Below are 20,526 nucleotides of genomic sequence, written 5' to 3' on the forward strand. Positions count from 1 at the left end.
GAAAGGGAAGAAACAGCACACTGCGCCTTTTGAGGTTCCAGAGTCAGAGGGACTGCTGTACAAAGATCTTAACTTAAACCTAACAGTGATTTTCCACATGCTTGATGTAACCACTGATAAAACTGGATGTGTGTTCAATGCCTAGATGGAGATGACAGAGGACCACTTTTGGAGGGTGCATAGGTTAAGCCCATGTCAACAGCTTTCTAGCCATTGCTTTTAGATTTGAAGGTACAAACTTCACCACCACTATCCCTAACATTCAACATCTGAAGCCTTCACCTTCCAGGCATTAACTTAAATATTTCACCTCTACAGTGCATCTGGCAACCTCACCCTCCCCTGAGGTTTCACTCTGAGGCCACGTGAAATTTGGATTATTAAAATAGGTCACATTGTCTGATGCAAACAACACTCTAACCACCCTCACCGATCTCAGTGCACTTTGCTTGAATCATAATAATATTCAAATGTACTGTCAGTGTGTGACTAACACGCCATAATGTCACAAGTGCATGGTCCTACCACCATACTTACGAGTACAGAGTCAACTCCAGAAACCGGATTATTTTTGTCCTTGGTGACAGGAGCTGGGATATGATCCTGTGATTCCCAATGAAGAATTGTTAAGGTTGACAATCTCCCTTATCTGGACAAAGTAACTGTTTTGGAACAAGTGCATACTTTTGCTGTCTGCTCACCTGAGACAAACCAGTAAATTGGTGACCAGCAACTGGGAGAAAGGGGACAGACAAGTTATTCTTGTTCATTTGATTTTCCTTATTTTCCAGAGAAAATAATTGTATTGACTTGAAGAAAGAAACAGAGGTCAAAATAGAAGCATTATCTTCAGACCACAAGCTAAAGGTATTGGAATGTTGAGTTTTAACCTTTCTGTGCAATTAAATTCTGTTCTACATGATTTGGTAGAATGGCCAGCAATGTGGCTTACATAGGGCAAGAATAGATACATCAGCAGTAACTCAGAAGCAAATTTGTGCTCACTTTGGAGTTCTGAAGAAAAGTCATATCAAACTCAAGGTGTTAATTCTCTTTCTGTCTTCACAGATGCTGCCTGACCTGTTGAGTTTCTCCAGCAATATTTATATATCAGATCTTCAACAAACACAATATTTTGTTTTAATAAATGTGTTTGGTAAATGTTTATACCTAGAACCTAATCTGCATATTAAAAGTATCCACCTGTTATTTTCACTAGTATTCAAATTGGAAGAGCTAACATAGCAACCACAAGGAATATCTCCACAAGTAGATTTGTGTACTAAGACTTGGTACAGTATTAAAATGAACAAAATCTCTTGGAAAGAAAATTAGTGGCAGTCTAAGGTACTATTCAATCGAACATTAGTTAAAATAGTCTCACAATAGTTTACTAATAAGTGCGAGTTTTGCTATGTACAGAAAACACCCTGTTTTCTGATGAAGGGCTTATTCTCGAAACATCGAATTCTCTATTCCTGAGATGCTGCCTGGCCTGCTGTGCTTTGACCAGCAACACATTTTCAGCTATGTACAGAAAACACCCACCAAATGAAACTGAGTTCTTGACAGTAGCACAAACCCACTTATTGGCAAGTTGGATGAGATGTAATCATAATTTCCTTCAAATTCATTGAATATTACTTATTACTAACTAGGGACATTTTTCTCCTTTTGCCATTTGTTTCTTCCCTGAAGGCTAAACTTATCATTTTTGAAGGACTTACAAGCTTAATGTGCTTGTAAGACATTCTCCTGCATGTGACTCTAGGTGAGTATTTTCTAACCAACCTGATCAGAGATGTTATTGCACATCCATCCACATATGGATCGTGGTGGGGGCGACTTGAACCCAGACCTCCTGCGGTTATGCCTCCAACAGACAGCACCTGGCTCAGATTTGACAGGCAAAGGAACTTCATACCAAGGTGCTAATACCACAAAACAGCAGCTTGCAAACTCCAATAAAAGCAAAATGCTGGAAATCTGAAATAAAGACAGAAATTCCAGGAGAAATTCAGCAGGTCTGACAGTGTTTGCGGAGAGAGAAACAGAGTTAACATTTCAATTCTGCCAAGACACCCAACCCCACCAGTTTTGGCAAGCACTTTATCAAGCATTAGGACGGAGAGCAGAAAGCAATGAAGGTGAAGAAGCTGAAAGATTAAAAACTGAAATCCTGTCAGAGAGAGGAACAAAACTTGTTCAAGGTGGAAGGAAAGTGGCAGTGAATTAAACACTCAACTAAAAGCGAAATACTGGAAATTTACAAACACAAGATTGCGCTTGACATCTTTCCAGGGAGAAATTGAGATTGGTAATCCACCACATAGTGTGTCCGATAGAGATCATAATACTACTGTTCAGAACTGTTGTGAGAAATGAGAGGGAGTGCGTGAAATGTATTGGCTGATCCAAGATATTTCAAGAGTTGAAGCCATCACATTTGATGCTCCTGTTGATGGTTATCTGTAACGATTGTGTAAGCAGTAACTTCCAGAGGCTTGAATTCACATCATTCAGAAGAGGATTGGGAAATCACAAAAGTGTAGCGTCAGTTCCCATCACAGTGAGAAGCATTTTCACTTTGTCAATGGGTAGGACTGCTGGTAAAGGGAGATATGGAATCAAATCATATGGATGTACTATTGCTATTGTACCTTGCTTATTGTACAATGCAAATCCAAAACATCCGCATGCTGTTTATCAGCAAAACATTAAGTGCAAAATGTAATTCATTCAACACAAGTGCTGCAGGGAGTTCCCATGAACCATTATAAGGCATTATGTTAGTGCAAGTTCATTTACTTTGTCTTTATGTTCTGAAAGAGGGTGATTAGAACCAAAGTGCTAACAGGAATAGGCCGTTCGGTCCATCAGTCCTGCTCCACCATTCAATAGGATCATGGCAGATCTGACACTCCTTAAGGCCATTTTCCTGTATTTTCTCCATAACCCTTTATTCCCTGACTGATCGAGAATCTATTTATCTCAGCCTTAAATACACACAAGGATTTTGTCCCCCCCCCCCACAGCTCTCTGTGGCAAGGGGTTCCACTCACTATAAGACATCAGAGAAGAAATTCCTCCTCATTTCAGACTTAAATTGATGCCCCTTAATTCTGAGTTGAAAAGTGTGGGGCTGGAAAAGCACAGCAGGTCAGGCTGCATCCGAGGAGCCGGAGAGTCGGCGTTTTGGGCAGAAGACCTTCATTAGAAATGTGGAGGGGGAAGGGGCCGAGAGATACATTGGGGGTGGGGGTGGAGCTGGGGGAAGGTTGGTGTGAAGGCCATAGGTAGATGCAGCTGGTGATAGTGACAGGTTGATGGGGAGGGTGGAGTAGATAGCTTGGAAGGAAGATGGACAGGTAGGTCAGGTCAAGAGGGAAGTGCTGAATTGTAAGGTTGGATCTGGGATGAGGTGGGGGGGAGGGGAGATTGAGAAACTGGTGAAGTCGATGTTGTTGCTGTGTGGTTGAAGGGTTCCTCCAGTTAGCGGCTTGGGGGCGGCTTTGATCTGGCGGTGGAGGAGGGTCAGGATTTGCAAGTCATTGGGGGAGTAGGAGGGGGAGTTGAAGTGGTCAGCCATAGGGCAGTGGGGTTGTTGGCTGCGTGCTGACTAGAGATGTTCTCGGAAGCATTCCGCGAGTTGGCATCCTGTAGAGGAGACCACACTGAGAGCAACGGATGCAGTAAATGAGGTGGGAGGATGTGCAGGAAAATCTCTGCCAGATTTGAAATGATCCTTTGGGCCTTGGATGGAGGTGGGGTGGGGGAGAGGTGTTGCCCCTTTATTCTGAGACAACGCCCTCTGATCCCAAGAGGGGAAACATCCTCTCAGCATTGACCCTGTCAAGCCCCTTAAGAAGAGTTATGTTTCAACCAAGTTTTGCTGTGACACTGTTCAGCACCATTCTGTCCATCCAGTAATCTTCACAAAAGTCGAGATCGATGCACAAAACATTCTGTCAGAAAGGTGAATGAAACAGGCAGCACCATATTCTTCTGCTGAAGAGTTCACTTAGTCTAAATTTGGTACATACGGTTGTATTATGAAATGTCTGACCTTAGTAGTTAGCAACAACTTTTGTACAGCCCCTTTAATGTAATAAGTCATCGTAAAAATGCTTCCCGAGAGCATTAGCAAACACAAACTGACACCAAGTTAAATAAGGAGAATTTGGACAGTTGACCTTGTAGTCAGTCAACGAGGAAGGTTTTAAGGGATGTCCATAAGACCACAGGAGCAGAAATTAGGCCATTCAACCCATTGAGTCTGCTGCACCACTTGATCATGGCTGATAGTTTTCTCAACCCCATTCTCCCCATAACCTTTAATCCCCTTGGCAATCGAGAACTTATCTATCCCTGTTTTAAATATACTCAATGACCTGGCCTCCACAGCATTCTGTGGCAATGAAATCCACAGACATACCACGCTCTGGCTAAAGAAGTTTCTCCTTATCTCCATTCTAAGGGTCTTCCCTTTACTCTAAGGCTGTGCTATCTGGTCTCCTTCTCTCCTGCCAATGGAAAGATCTTCCCAACGTCCACTCTGTCCAGACATCCAGTTTTTTGTAAGTTTCAACCAGATTCCCCCCCTCATTCTTCTGAACTGCATCAAGTATAGTCCCAGAGTCCTCAAACGTTCCTCATATGTTAAGCTTGAGATCATTCTCATGAACCTCCTCTGGACTCACTCTAGGGCCAGTTCATCCTTCCTGAGGCTCAGGGCCCAAAATTGCTCAGAAAACTCTAAAAGTGGTCTGACCAGAGCCTGATAAACCTGAGAAGTATATCCCTGCTTTTAAATTCTAGTCTTTTTGAGATGAATTACAACATTGTATTTGCCTTCCAACTACTAAGTCAACCTTAAGAGAATCCTGGACTAGGTCTCCGAAGTTCCTTTGCACTTCAGATTTCTGAATTTGCTCCCCATTTCGAAAATAGTTTATGTCTCTATCGTAAAGGAGGAAAGAGAAGTGGAGGCAGGTTTTTCACACGTATGGTTGTGAGTGCGTAGAAGGTGCTGCCAGAGGAGGTGGTGCAAGCAGATACAATAGCAGCACTCAGGAAGCACCTGGACGAATGCATGAATAGGAAAGGGAATAGAGGGATACAGATCCTGTAACTGAAGACAATTTTAGTATGGACACACGAAATGCGTCAGCACAGGCTTGGAGGGCCGAAGGGCCTGTTCCTGTGCTTATTGTTCTTTGTGATACCATGAGCTTTCAGGAGGAAATTTCAGCGCTTGGAAGCTAAATGGCACATGGCCACTAATTGCGAGATGTGGAATACAGACTGGGCTCGTATCAGCAATTCCAAGTTCTCACATGGAGGAGCAACATATCAAAAAATTGGAAATTTTCAAAGTGTGCATCCATTTTAACACCGTTTGAAACTATAGTGATTAAATATTGAAGCTTGAAGTTCTGATTTATTAGGAGACACGTAGCACCCCAGCAAACACTGAAAATGGCTTTTCAAAGGTTTTCGGAAACTTTATTTTATGATAATATGATGTCTGAAACCCACTTCTGATGTATCAAGGAGAGAGCATAGACCCTAACGTTTTCTTATTTAAAGGAAAGTGTAATTCAATTGGTTACAATATTCAGCTTTAAGCAAAATACACTTTATTTCTATTCCACAGTTATAATAAAAACCAAATAAAGAAGAATTGATCTAACTAACTCTATTGGAAAACTCGACAGAATAGTAAGATTATTTAGCTGCTAAACAGCAATTGTTCCAATACAGTAACATCACATAGCCAACCCTTGGCAAAAACAAATTCAGTAAAATAGATTGTCTCACATGCAATGTGTCTCCAGTGCAGGAGAAAAGTACGTCAAGGAAAATTCTGGTGCAGAGAGACTGAGAGAATTCATGTGTTTTGCTGTACCAGGGAGAGATCCATGGCAACTTCAAAACCCCAATAACTACTGATAGTTATAGTAAAACCCTAGTTCTGTGGGAGCCTGACCCAAACCATTTAGGCTGCTTCTGTTGTTCTAACTTCCAAAAAAAAGACATCACAAGCTGTTTACTTTATTGGTTTGGAACAGGTCGCTGCATCTCTGTCTCAACCTCTCTTCATAAAAAAAGACAAAATACACCTCCTAAAGCCATAGTATCATCACAACACTTTAGTCCATTCCAATAATTTCTACCCTTGCACCATTTTTCACTCCCATTAGTTGTGCAACCACAATGATGCCAATTCACACCAGAAACTTTGTTTATTGAAATCTTCATCTGAAACAACAAATTATAAACAAATTTCAGTTCATTTATAACCCTGCTAATACTCTTTAATTCTCGAACACATATCTCCAACATCCAGTTAAAACGATGTAATTTGAGTTCAAATATCTATATTAACTGGCATAACCACCACCCAATAAATCTAATTGCAGATTATGTGTGATGCGCATTATGTTTTTCTTTTGACAGGTGAAGGAGATTGTTACTCAGCAAACTAAGGAATGGTCAGAAATGATAAATATACATTGTGCAGAAGAGCAGGAACTGAAGGATCTTCATTTAAGCCAGCAGTGCGATTTGTTGAAGAAACTGCTCATCAGTATGCATGAGCAACAAAGCCAGCACCTGAAACTTATTCATGATAGGTGTGTAAAACAATTATTTGATATTAAGAAAACTTATTTTTTCTTTAGGTCAAAGTTCCTGACTTCCCCTCTTATGCAGCTAAATTTGCAGGTGGGTATCCTGGGAGAGGGAGCATCCGGTATCCACCAATACCTTTCAAGAGGGATGTGCACCACAAGAGGTGGAGAACCTTATCTCCCCTTCCAATTCCATTTTGATTCAGCTCCCTGCCTCTCTCCCTACATCTCCCTCACCTTTGATGGTCTGCACTGCTCTTAACAGACTTTGCGTGGAAATTAATCAATAGAATACCATGGGTGATTTAATGGTGGTGATTTACATGTGACAAATACCATAGGTGGTTTGGTGTTGGAGAAAAAAGCCATTCCATTTTGCGTGATAACACTTTCGAATATAAATGTGGAAAGGCTAACTTTTCCTGGCCCTCTTCCACAGCTACGTCTGACCCCAGATGTCTATAGCAAGGGAGCACCAACACCCTTGAGTTATTTAGATTTGGTTTGATTTGATTTATCGTAGTCATGTGCACGTAAGTACAGTGAAAGGCTTTGTGTGTAAGCAGTACAGGCAGATCATAGTAAGCAAGGACTCATAGATTGCTGAGATGGAGTGAGGCATATAGGTTACACTGCACAGGGGACGTGTGAAGCAAAATCAACATTATTTGAAAGGAACGTTATTAGTAATTTTTACAAACTTAGAATTTAGGTTTGAAAGTGTGCATCGGTTAAAAGAAATGTTAGAATAAAATCTGCTGTAGGGGGATGGCAAGGAGTCGCCCAGTGTCAGTGCCATCTTGAACAGGAGGGGCACACCTTGGTTGTTGGAATGCATTATTTCCACCTCCAACTCCATTTTAATTTAGTCCTGTCCCTTCTTCCTTTACTTGCTTCACTGTTGCACTGCCCTAGCTGGCTGTTTGCTTTAATTTGTTAGGGGGGTGATTTGGTGGTGGGTTATTTGACACAAGATGGGTTTTCCTCTGTTGTAATCAATTTGTTGACAATTCTGGGTGATTTGGTGGGGGCTTTCCCCCACTAAGTAGATTTAATCAAGAAGGGGAGTGCGCAGACTGGAATTTATACTGAACTATGAAATGCAAATGGGAAAGCAAATCTTAGCAGGACTTATACACTTAATGGTAATGTCCAAGGGAATGTTGCTGAACAAAGAGAGTTGGAGTGCAAGTTCATAGCTCCTTGAAAGTGGAGTCACAGGTAGATAGGACGGTGAAGAAGGCATTTGGTATGCTTTCCTTTATTGGTCAGAGTATTGAGTTGGGAGGTCATGTTGCAGCTGTACAGGACATTGGTTAAGCCACTGTTGGAATATTGTATGCAATTCTGGTCTCCTTCCGATCGGAAAGATGTTGTGAAACTTGAAAGGGTTCAGAAAAGATTTACAAGGATGTTGCCAGGGTTGGAGGATTTGAGCTATAGGGAGAGGCTGAACAGGCTAGGGCTGTTTTCCCTTGAGCGTCGAAGGCTGCGGGGTGACCTTATAGAGGTTTACAAAATTATGAGGGGCATGGATAGGGCAAATAGGCAAAGCCTTTTCCCTGTGGTCGGGAAGTCCAGAACTAGAGGGCATAGGTTTAGGGTGAGAGGGGAAAGATATAAAAGTGACCTACGGGGCAACTTTTTCACACAGAAGGTGATACGTGTATGGAATGAGCTGCCAGAGGAAGTGGTGAAGGCTGGTACAATTGCAACATTTAAAGGGATTTGTATATGAATAAGAAGGGTTTGGAGGGATATGGGCCGGGTACTGTCAGGTGGGACTAGATTGGGTTGGGATATCTGGTCAGTATAGACGGGTTGAACCGAAGGGTCTGTTTCCATGCCGTACACCTCTATGACTGACTCCTTCGTCCTACTTTGGTAAACGGATAGTTAGTGATGTAACAAGTCTCAATTGAAATCCCGTTTATCCACAGAACCTTACTCATTGCTCCTTTTTCGTAATATGTGAATTTTGTTTGTCCATCTCATATTTCGAGATTATCTTCCTTGACTGTGAACTTTAGGAATTTCTATATTGCCCATAATATAAGCCATAAGATTTACTTTTTTCAGAAATTGTTAAATCAAGCAAGATAAATTAAATTACTTACAGTGTGGAAACAGGCCCTTCAGCCCAACAAGTCCACACCGACCCTTCGAAGAGCAACCCACCCAGACCCATTCCTCTACATTTACTCCTTCACCTAACATGTTGGGCAATTTAGCATGGCCAATTAACCTAGCCTGCACACTTTTGGACTGTGGGAGGAAACAGGAGCAATCGAAGAAAGCCCACGCAGACACAGGGAGAATGTGCAAACTCCACACAGACAGATGCCTGAGGTGGGAATTGAACCTGGGACCCTGGCGCTGTGAGGCAGCAGTGCTAAGCACTGTGGCTGACCAGCATTGATTTCCCATCCCTAGTTGGCCTTGAAGAGGCTTTGTAATTGAATAGCTTGCTTGGCCATTTCAGAGGGCAATTGAGAGTCAACCACATTGCTATGGGTCTAGAATCACATGTAGGCCAGACCAGGTGAGTTTGGCAGATTTCCTTCCCTGAAGAACATTAGTGAACCAGATGGATTTTTCTGACAACAGCTTCATTATCATCAGTAGATTCTTAATTCCAGATTTTTTTATTAATTGAATTGTCTGCCATGGTGGGATTTGATCCCAGGTCAGTTGAGTTTTTTGATTAATAAATCTAGCAATAATACCACTAAACCATTGCCTCCTCTATTAAGGTGAAGGGAAATGCTAGCACACATCCACACCAATGATCCAAGGATCAAATATGGGTCCAGATGAAGTTTTGCCAAAAAAACAAAGAGTACAGGGGCTTGAGATCATTCTGTGCTCAGTTTTATGATTCCAGTTGTTGTTCCTTCTAGACAAGTCAGCTGCCAGAATTAAATCTGGCTTGATAGATTCCTTGTTTTGCAATCTAATCTGGTGGTCTTTCTCTGAAACATAAACATTCCAGACTGCAGTTTGTCTTCAACAATAAAACAGAAGTTTTACTTTTTAAAAAAAAACAGACAAAGCTATTTAAATCGAAAACTGTTGGAAAGGTTTCAAAATACACGGCAAAACAAAATCCTGGTTACTTTCCAACCCTATCACTTTACAGTTACTCAAAAACTAGAGAAATTTCCCAACTTGGTCAAATCTGTCGGCTTGACTGAACTGATACTTTTCAGTTTTGTAGGAATATTTACACAATTGAGATGTTAGACTTACTCAGCTTTGAAGAACAAATGCAGGTTTCTAACTGAATATTCCTGGTCTGAAAATTTCACCAACTAAGCTCCTTGACTGAGATATCTGCTCTGAATAATCCCTTTTTTCCAGGAGAAACTGTTGTTGCAGCTGATTCCAATCAGGGCTTTTTCAAACTGCTGAAAAACTTCACCATCTCTAGGTTTTTCTGAGTTGAAATCAATCCTTAAGTATGCTAAACCTCAAAGCAAGCTAATGTCTTTCAATGTCTTATCTCTTCTGGGGCAAAATTCCACAATTTACACAAACGTTCACTAACACTCCAGGAGACACAAACTGGCTTAACGTGATTTGGAGATGCCGGAGTTGGACTGGGGTGTACAAAGTTAAAAATTACTGATGAAGGAGCGTTGCTCCGAAAGCTAGTGTGCTTCCAATTAAACCTGTTGGACTACAACCTGATGTTGTGTCATTTTTGGCTTAACATGGTTCTCGAAAGACTGATTGATTTCGTTATTAAACCACTGCACAATAGAAAATAAGTCAACACACATACGCCACTGTTTTAAATCCAAACTATAAGAAAAGATATTAATTTACGTATACAGAGCGTTTAGGTATTGGACAAAGAAAAGAAGAGTTGACGATGTAGATGCTGTGGTTGAGGAGGCGAGAGACAAAAGGCTAAGCCACTGTTTGTAAATAGTCTTGTTCAGTTGCAAGGTTATTAAAGTGACAGTGCTTTAGAATTAATGATCTTGAGTTTCCACAGCTTTGGTACAATCAGAATAATGGATAATAAATATTTGGAAGGCTGTAATACAATGAAAACATCAAAACTGCATCTTCAGTTAGAGTGCAAAGCTCAAGTGTTTGGTGCATGTGCTGCTGGAATATTAATTAGGATGTAGAACCTTGAAAACATTCGATTGTAAGTACTTAACATTTATATATGCACTGGTCATTGTGTTTACGTTGTCACATTCTTACTATTGTTGATCATGGCTCTACAGTCGATAAAGTGTGGCGCTGCAGAAAACACAACAGGTCAGAGAGCATCCGAGGAGGAGGAAACTCAATGTTTCGGGCAGGGTCATTAATCAAGACATCAGATCATTAATCAAGCTATGCCTGGAGACTGGTTAATCGTTATGGGTTCTATGTTCCTCCTTATTATTGAGGTATGGGCTGTGATGGGACAGCAGCAATAGACAATAGGTGCAGGAGTAGGCCATTCTTCGAGCCTGTACCACCATTCAATATGATCATGGCTGATCATCCTTAATCAGTATCCTTTTCCTGCCTTATCTCCATAACCCATGATTCCACTATCCTTGAGAGCTCCATCCAACTCTTTCTTAAATGAATCCAGAGACTGGGCCTCCACTGCCCTCTGGTGCAGAGCATTCCACACAGCCACCACTCTCTGGGTGAAGAAGTTTCTCCTCATCTCTGTCCTAAATGGTCTACCCCGTATTTTTAAGCTGTGTCCTCTGGTTCGGGACTCACCCATCAGCGGAAACATGTTTCCTGCCTCCAGAGTGTCTAATCCTTTAATAATCTTAGATGTCTCAATCAGATCCCCTCTCAATCTTCTAAACTCAAGGGTATACAAGCCCAGTCGCTTCAGTCTTTCAGTGTAAGGTAGTCCCACCATTCCAGGAATTGACCTCATGAACCTATGCTGCACTCCCTCAATAGCTAGAATGTCTTTTCTCAAATTTGGAGACCAGAACTGCACACAATACTCCAGGTGTGGTCTCACCAGGGCCCTGTACAGCTGCAGAAGAACCTCTTTGCTTCTATACTAAATCCCTCTTGTTATGAAGGCCAGCATGCTATTAGCCTTCTTCACTACCTGCTGTACCTGCATGCTTACCTTCATTGACTGGTATCAAGAACACCCAGATCTCTTTGTACTGCCCCTTTACCTAAATTGATTCCATTTAGGTAGTAATCTGCCTTCCTGTTCTTGCCACCAAAGTGGATAACCATACATTTATCCACATTAAACTGCATCTGCCATGCATCTGACCACTCACCTAATCTATCCAGGTCACCCTGTAATCTCCTAACACCTCCACACATTTCACCCTGCTACCCAGCTTAGTATCATCAGCAAATTTGCTAATGTTATTGCAAATACCATCTTCTATATCATTAATATATATTGTAAAAAGCTGCGGTCCCAGCACTGATCCCTGCGGTACCCCACTGGTCACTGCCTGCCATTCCGAAATGGAGCCGTTTATCACTACACAGTCAGGTGTTTGCACACCCCAGCTATTTTGATGTTATTAAGAATGAACTCTAATTTAACATCAGCTAATTTCCAAATTTGCGGATGATATGAAAGCATTGTAAATTGGGCGGAAAACATTGTAGACATCCCATATCTAAGGAAGAATGTGCTGGAGTTGGAGGCGATCTGGAAAAAAGTTTACAAGAACGATCCTGGAGATGAAGGCTTTGTCATACGAGGAGTGGTTGAGGAGTCAGGTTCTGCGTCGTTGCAATTTAGAAAGATGAGGGAGGATCTGATTGAAATGTATTGAATCCTGAGAGGCCTGGAAAGAGTGAATATGGAGAAGAGGTGTCCACTAGTAGGAAAGACTCAGGGCCCAAAGGCACATCCTCAGAGTGAAGGGACGACCCTTTTGAACTGAGATGAGTAATTTCTTCAGCCAGAGGCTAGTTAATCTGTGAAATATATTACCCTAGAGGGTTGTGAGACCAAGCCATTGACTGTAATTAAGACAGAGATAGATAATTCTTGATTAGTTAGGGGATCAAGGGTTATGGGGGAAAGCAGGAGAATGGGGTTGAGAAACATGTCAGTCATGATTGAATGTACAAACAGATTCAACAACAACTTCTTCCCTGCTGTTGTCAGACTTTTGTTTGTTAAATATTAAAGTTGATCTCTCTTTCAACTTCCTTTATAGCTCTAACACTGTATTTTGAAGTTTGTTCTGTTACCTTGGTGTATGTATATATGGTATGATATGCCTGAATAGCACACAAAAAAAAAAGAATTTTCACTGTATCTCAGCACATGTGACAATAATAAAATCAATGTGAGTTCCTCTCAGCTGCCCTCTGAAATGGTCGAACAAGCCACTCAGATGAAGGCAGCTAGTGATAAGCAATAAATGCTGGCCTGCCATTAACACTCACTTCCCATGAGTAACCGTTTTCAAAAATTCCCTCTGCTGTTAAGCGACTAATTACAAGACTTGGTTTTCAAAATTTGTCATAATTTTGGGAGTGTGGAGTAAAACCTCAAACTAAACAATGTAAATGGCAACACAAATTTTGGATATTCTATCTTTGATCTTGGGAATATTAGTTGACTGGAGTTCCAAACTTGCAAAAATTGGAGGTCTCTGTAATTAAATCACCATTGACAAGAATCCCGACAAAAAGTATTCAATTTGTAAGAATAGAATCATTTTGCAAAATAATTTTCCTTTAAATCACTACAGATTCTCTTGAAACTTGACTGAAATAAACCATTCTAGACACAACTTTGTTTCTTTTTTAAAAATCTCACAACACCAGTTTATAGTCCAACTGGTTTAATTGGAAGCACACTAGCTTTCGGAGCGACGCTCCTTCATCAGATGTTAGTGGAGGGCTCGATCGTAACACAGAATTTATAGCAAAAGTTTGCAGTGTGATGTAACTGAAATTATACATTGAAAAATTGAAAAAAGAGCATCGCTCCGAAAGCTAGTGTGCTTCCAATTAAACCTGTTGGACTATAACCTGGTGTTGTGTGATTTTTAACTTTGTACACTCCAGTCCAACACCGGCATCTCCAAATCATTGTTTCTTTTTAAAATTGATGATGAGTGCATTTTCATAATCGTGATTATTTAGATACAAGTGAAGCAGGGTTCTAACCAGCTGTTTGCACCCACAGTCAACCAATGTTTTTTTTCTAAAACATGTTTCTCTGTGAGTTTATCTCACTAGAATTATAATATTCACTACAGAAGAAAAGGTATCATTATGTGCCCAATTAAACAAAAGTGTCTTTGATGTGTGTTATGAACTTATTTTAATCAGTGGTGGTGAACTTGGATTTACATGCAGGAACTGTCAGGTAGCATGTATTTGTTAAGGAGCACTTAAAATTCTGAATATTAATACCTTTGTTGTTGAATATGTTTTCGTTTGGTGCTGCTAGGATACCAGATCTCATTTTTTTTTTAAATAGACCCTCTTATAATTGACCAAGCAATGTAGCTGATTACTATGCCTCAATCCACCTTCACAAGACACCATAAACCCAATGTCATACAAAACAGCTTTACAACAGATAGTAACAGAATATGCTATCAGATGTTGGCAATATAAAATTGAACTTAGAGTGCCAGAATTAAGATTTGCACTTACCAACGTTCTGCAGCGTTCTCCACTAAGCTTATTAAAGGACAGTTCAAATCTCAGGGGGACTAGGTGGTAATGCTGTCCTAAGATTAGATGGCATTTTGGTCTCTTAAATATATCCAGTATAATATCCACATAATTTTATATTAATTAAATGACTTTCCTTCAAAGAAAAGGCCGTTTCTACTGCTAATTTTTTCCCTGTGATTTATGTAACGTTGAATTTGTGATCGGCATTGAGATGCATACATTTGAGGAATATTCTGTGTTAAATGTGCTGCTACAGAAGTGATAGTTATATGTCTGCAGAGTACTGAGAATTTCACCGAGCAATTTAAAGCAGATATGGGCATTTTAAATTTAAATAGCTCTTCATGGTTTTATTATCCAAAAAGGTTTTGAAACGAAAGTTGAGTTGGTAAAGATTGACTGCAAATTTTAATATAGAATGTCACATGTACTGAAAGGAAATAGTTCCAATACTGTCACAGTGTGTAAGCCATGATTGGATATGTCAACTGTCCAAAGATAACTAACAATTTTCATTTCCCTTTTAAAACAAAAGCAAAATTGCATGCTTAAGAATGATGTAATTCATATCACTTTGAGGATACCATTTTAATTTTGGAAAAAAATATTAAATAGGTAAGGGGTAATGTAGGGGTATGGGTGGGTTTCGCTTCGGCGGGTCGGTGTGGACTTGTTGGGCCGAAGGGCCTGTTTCCACACTGTAAGTCTAATCTAATATCAATAAGGTAGGCATAACAGAAAATGCATTTGTGCATTAAACCTATGAACCTGGCTAGAAAGTTACAAAATCTCTCATGGCCTTGTCTGCAAAATAACATTGGATGAAGCATTATAAATTTAGATCAGATGGAGTTCAGAAATTCTGTCAGTTCTCATGTCTCCTTGAGACTTCTCCTAATGAGGTAGTCATTGGGCTTCATAATAATTCAATAGGTTTTCTACCAGGTAGGATCATCTTTAAACACATTGGCAACAACAAAAGTTTGTACTCATAAAACACCTTTCATGTAACAGAATTTGCCAAGCTAAGTATGAGGGTTAGTGGCCAAAAAAAGAGAAAGTGCAAAGCCTTATTGAATATTGCTACAAAGAGGGACATGTTGATAAAGATTACACCCATCAGGACACATGCAAGAATACTAATTTCAAGCAATCACAATAATTGGAACTACAGGAGAAAATACTGATGATTGGTTGACTAATCAACTCTGATTGGCTGAGGTCTCACCATGAAGAAAGCAATTTGAAAGCATAAAGCTCCCCAAGCTCTCTGGTCCTTAAGGAAGATGCAACACTTCATCTTAATCCTTCTTGTCAAGACCATGCATTTGAAAGTATGAAACTCCCAGCAAATGGAAATGAGCCGTGTTCCAAACTTGACTGGAGCAGTTAGCACCTTGAAGATTGTTCAGCAAGTGCAGCCCATCCACAGAATTCTATTTAATAGTAGGAGTTCTATTTTAAGTTTTCTATATGTGCACTGATTGAGCATAGTCTGCACTCTTAATATCAACAAACTAAGAAATATGCTACGATATCAGCTACAAATACATGGACCACATATCTGGCATCACACCACAAATGGAAATCTTACATTACATTGACTAATTGTGGGGTAGGCAGAATATCTTCAGCAACATGTTTCTGTTTTCAGCAATATTGATTTTTTTATATCATGAATGCCCTTATCCCTAATCCCATTCTTTGTCTACACCCTGGACAGGATGCCCCTCTCGAGTGTCCGAATGAAGGAGGGCATAAGGGAAAGACTTATTGTTTTTTGCAGGAGGTCTTGACATACAGTGGTAGTCAGTGGCAAGAAGATCTCAGGGTTCAAGGCCCCCCTCAGGATATGATGTCCACAGAGGTGTGTCACATGTCCAACAGATTGATCGATTTCTTAGTGCACCGCCTGCCCCCACCCCCCATGCTCCAGGATGGTCTTTCCGTTGTGCCTTCCTGCATTCAGAGACTCGAGAGATGTAACCAATCCATGATCAATACCAACATGATGGTGATGATGGAACTATAGCACTATCAACTAGATTCTACACTCCCAACCCAGACCCTGATATGGACACAGTGTGTACAGCTCAGAGCTGAACATGGGCAAGTTGACAACCCTAAGTGCACTATAGTTAAAGCAGGCAGGAGGAATGGCACCAATACCAGCTCAGCTCAGGGCAAGTTGACTCCCAGGCTCTGGTGCAAAGGACTCGTGTGAGTATTTTCAGACAGGGCAGGTTTTAATTCATACGTTTGGTTCAGTGTGTCTATTTTGCAGTGGCCTTTATTTTTTCATTGTGGTCCCAGTGAATGAACAGGGATGTCTTGCTGCAATTATGCAGTGCCTTGGTGACACCACACCTGGAATATTGTGTATCATTTTGGTCTCCTTTATCTGAGGAAGGATGTTCTAACTATGGAGGGATTGCAGCGAAGGTTTACCAGACAGAATCTTGGTATGGCAGGACTGATGGGTGATGAGATACTGCATTGGTTCTGACTATATTCACTGGAGTCTAGACAAATGAGGACGGAGATCATAGAAACCTATAGAATTTGAACAGGACTATTTAGAGTGAATGCAGGAAGTTTATTCCCAGTGACCAAGGAATCTGGAGTCAGGGATCACATTCTTACAATATGCGATAGACCATTTAGGGCTGAGATGAGCAGGAATTTCTCCACCCAAAGACCAGTGGGCCTGTGGAATTCTCTACCACAGAAAGTGGTTGAGGCTAAAACGCTGAATGTTTCAAGAAGGAGTTGGTGCAGTTCTTAACCTGAAGGGATCAAAGGGTATAGGGAACAGGAAAACTGAGCCCTGATCATATTGAATGACAGAGCAGACCCGAAGGGCCGAATGGCTTACTTGTGCTCCTTTTTTTTATGTTTCTGCGATGGACAATGACAAAGGGAAGCTGTGAATTGCCTTAATTTGTTATTTGAGCTTTCATTTAGCTTCATTGGAAGGTGTGGGAGAATGAGGCAGAGTTTTCCAGAATTTAGAAGGTTAAGGGTTTTCAAGATGTTAACAGGGAAAGACTGGGTAGATAAAGCTTTCCATTGTTTGGGGTTTATAGAACTAAGGGCGTAGTCTAAAAATTATGTTAAAAATCACACAACACCAGGTTGTATGACGAAGGAGTAGTGCTCCGAAAGCTCGTACTTCCAAATAAACCTGTTGGACTATAGCCTGGTGTTGTGTGATTTTTAACTTTGTCCACCCCAGCCCAACACTGACGCCTCCACATCATGTCTAAGAATTATGGCCAGGCCATTCAGGAGAAATATTAGAAAGCACTTCTACACACAAAGAGTAGTGGAGGTTTGGAATTCTCTTCCTCAAACAGCGGTTGATGCTAATTCAGTTGTGAACTTTAAATTTGAGATCGACATGTTTTTATTAATCAAGGGTATCAAGGGATTTTGCCCCAAGGCATGTATATAGAGTCAGTCCACACATCAGCCATGATCTTATTGAATGGCAGGAACGGGCTCAAAGGGCTGAAAGGCCTACTGCTGTTCCTAGAAAATATAAATGGAAAGTGAGTGAAAGCTCAGAGAACATGCTTATAGACTGAGCAGAGGCGTTCAGAGAGTGTTCTTATATTTTGGGTTTCTGTACTGTGAATATCATTGATCTGGCTTCTTGTGTTCATACAACAGACTGAGCAAAGAGATGCGGGCTAACCAGGCAAAGAGCTCCATGGAGAACAGTAAAGCCATAAGCCAGGATAAAAGCATCAAAAACAAAGCTGAAAGGGAAAGGCAAGTTGTCCTCCTCGTAAACAAAATCAGAAAAAAAACATATTGATTCATGTTTTTATAAATGGGTGATGCGCGCCCTTTTTAAGGATGGTGTCCTTCTATCTGTCCTTACACAGTTGCTGAATTAACACAATTCCCTTGTGTTCTTTCAGGTTTATAGGAATACAATAATTTTGATCATTGTTCTGCACTCTTAAATTTAATGTTGTGAGATTTCAAAATTAATGATGCTTCACAGTACAGTATCATCTATTATTACAATGCTGGTTTCTGAATGTCGTCATCTTGTACTTGTTATCTCTCAAGTTGATTATTGCAGTGTTTTCCTGACCAGCCTCCCGCCTTACACCCTCCATAAACATCCATTTGAAACTCGGCTGTCCATGCCCTGTTCTGACTTGAACCAACTCTGATCACTCATTGTCCATGTCCGTTGGCCGACACTGGCCCCTCACTCCAGCAATGCCAAAAATTTGGAATTCTCATCCCTTTGTTCAAACCCAAAAGTGGTATCCCCACTCCCTACTTCTGGAACCTTCTCCATCTGTCCACCACTCCCTACTCCTGGAACCTTCTCCATCTGTCCATCACACCCTACTTCTGTAACCTTCTCCATCTGTCCACTATTCCCTATGTCTGGAACCTTCTGTCTGTCCACCACTCCCTACTTCTGGAACCTTCTCCATCTGACCACCACTCCCTATGTCTGGAACCTTCTCCATCTGTCCATCACACCTTACTTCTGTAACCTTCTCCATCTGTCCACCACTCCCTACATTTGGAACCTTCTCTATCTGTCCACCACTCCCTACTCCTGGAACCTTCTCCATCTGTCCACCACTCCCTACATTTGGAACCTTCTCCATCTGTCCACCACTCCCTACATTTGGAACCTTCTCTATCTGTCCATCACACCTTACTTCTGTAACCTTCTCCATCTGTCCACCACTCCCTACATTTGGAACCTTCTCCATCTGTCCACCACTCCCTACTTCTGGAACCTTTTCCATCTGTCCATCACTCCCTATTTCTATCACCTTCTCCATCTGTCCACTACTCCCTATGTCTGGAACCTTCTCCATCTGTCCACCACTCCCTATGTCTGGAACCTTCTGTCTGTCCACCACTCCCTACTTCTGTAACCTTCTCCATCTGTCCACCACTCCGTACATCTGGAACCTTCTCCATCTGTCCACCACTCCCTACTTCTGGAACCTTCTCCATCTGTATAATCACTCCGTATTTCTATCACCTTCTCCGTCTGTCCACCACTCCCTACATCTGGAACCTTCTCCATCTGTCCACCACTCCCTATGTCTGGACCCTTCTCCATCTGTCCACCACTCCCTACATCTGGAACCTTCTCCATCTGTCCACCACTCCCTACATCTGGATCCTTCTCCATCTGTCCACCACTCCCTACATCTGGAACCTTCTCCATCTGTCCATCACTCCCTACTTCTGTAACCTTCTCCATCTGTCCACCACTCCCTACATCTGGAACCTTCTCCATCTGTCCACCACTCCCTACATCTGGATCCTTCTCCATCTGTCCACCACTCCCTACATCTGGAACCTTCTCCATCTGTCCATCACTCCCTACTTCTGTAACCTTCTCCATCTGTCCGCTACACCCTATGTCTGGAACCTTCTCCATCTGTCCACCACTCCCTACTTCTGTAACCTTCTCCATCTGTCCACCACTCCCTACTCCTGGAATCTTCTCCATCTGTCCATCACTCCCTACTTCTGTAACCTTCTCCATCTGTCCGCTACTCCCTATGTTTGGAACCTTCTCCATCTGTCCACCACTCCCTACTTCTGTAACCTTCTCCATCTGTCCATCACTCCCTACTTCTGTAACCTTCTCCATCTGTCCGCTACTCCCTATGTTTGGAACCTTCTCCATCTGTCCACCACTCCCTACTTCTGTAACCTTCTCCATCTGTCCACCACTCCCTACTTCTGGAACCTTCTCCATCTGTCTATCACTCCCTATTTCTATCACCTTCTCCATCTGTCCACTACTCCCAATGTCTGGAACCTTCTCCGTCTGTCCACCACTCCCTACATCTGGAACCTTCTCCGTCTGTCACCACTCCCTACATCTGGAACCTTCTCCATCTGTCCACCACTCCCTCTGTCTGGAACCTTCTCCATCTGTCCACCACTCCCTATGTCTGGAACCTTCTCTGTCTGTAAACTACTCCCTACTTCTGGAACCTTCTCTGTCTGTCCACCAGTCCCTACATATGGAACCTTCTCCATCTGTCCACCACTCCCTACTTCTGTAACCTTCTCCATCTGTCCACCACTCCCTATGTCTGGAACCTTCTCCATCTGTCCACCACTCCCTATGTCTGGAACCTTCTCCATCTGTCCACCACTCCCTACTTCTGTAACCTTCTCCATCTGTCCACCACTCCCTACTTCTGTAACCTTCTCCATCTGTCCATCACTCCCTACA

General features: G+C 41.7%; 1 protein-coding gene across 10 annotated transcripts in view; it reads left to right on the plus strand.

The window, feature by feature from the left end:
• Window positions 1-20,526, plus strand: part of LOC132819886 (1-phosphatidylinositol 4,5-bisphosphate phosphodiesterase beta-4) — a 532,815-nt gene that overhangs the window by 460,507 nt on the left and 51,782 nt on the right. For all 10 annotated transcript variants that reach the window (XM_060831826.1, XM_060831835.1, XM_060831830.1 and 7 more), the window contains 3 exons: window positions 792-867; window positions 6,460-6,635; window positions 17,958-18,059. In XM_060831826.1, the coding sequence (XP_060687809.1) occupies window positions 792-867; window positions 6,460-6,635; window positions 17,958-18,059 (354 nt within the window). The remainder of the gene's footprint in view (window positions 1-791; window positions 868-6,459; window positions 6,636-17,957; window positions 18,060-20,526) is intronic.

Source organism: Hemiscyllium ocellatum, chromosome 10, assembly GCF_020745735.1.
Source record: "Hemiscyllium ocellatum isolate sHemOce1 chromosome 10, sHemOce1.pat.X.cur, whole genome shotgun sequence".
In the NCBI taxonomy this organism is placed as follows: Eukaryota; Metazoa; Chordata; class Chondrichthyes; order Orectolobiformes; family Hemiscylliidae; genus Hemiscyllium; species Hemiscyllium ocellatum.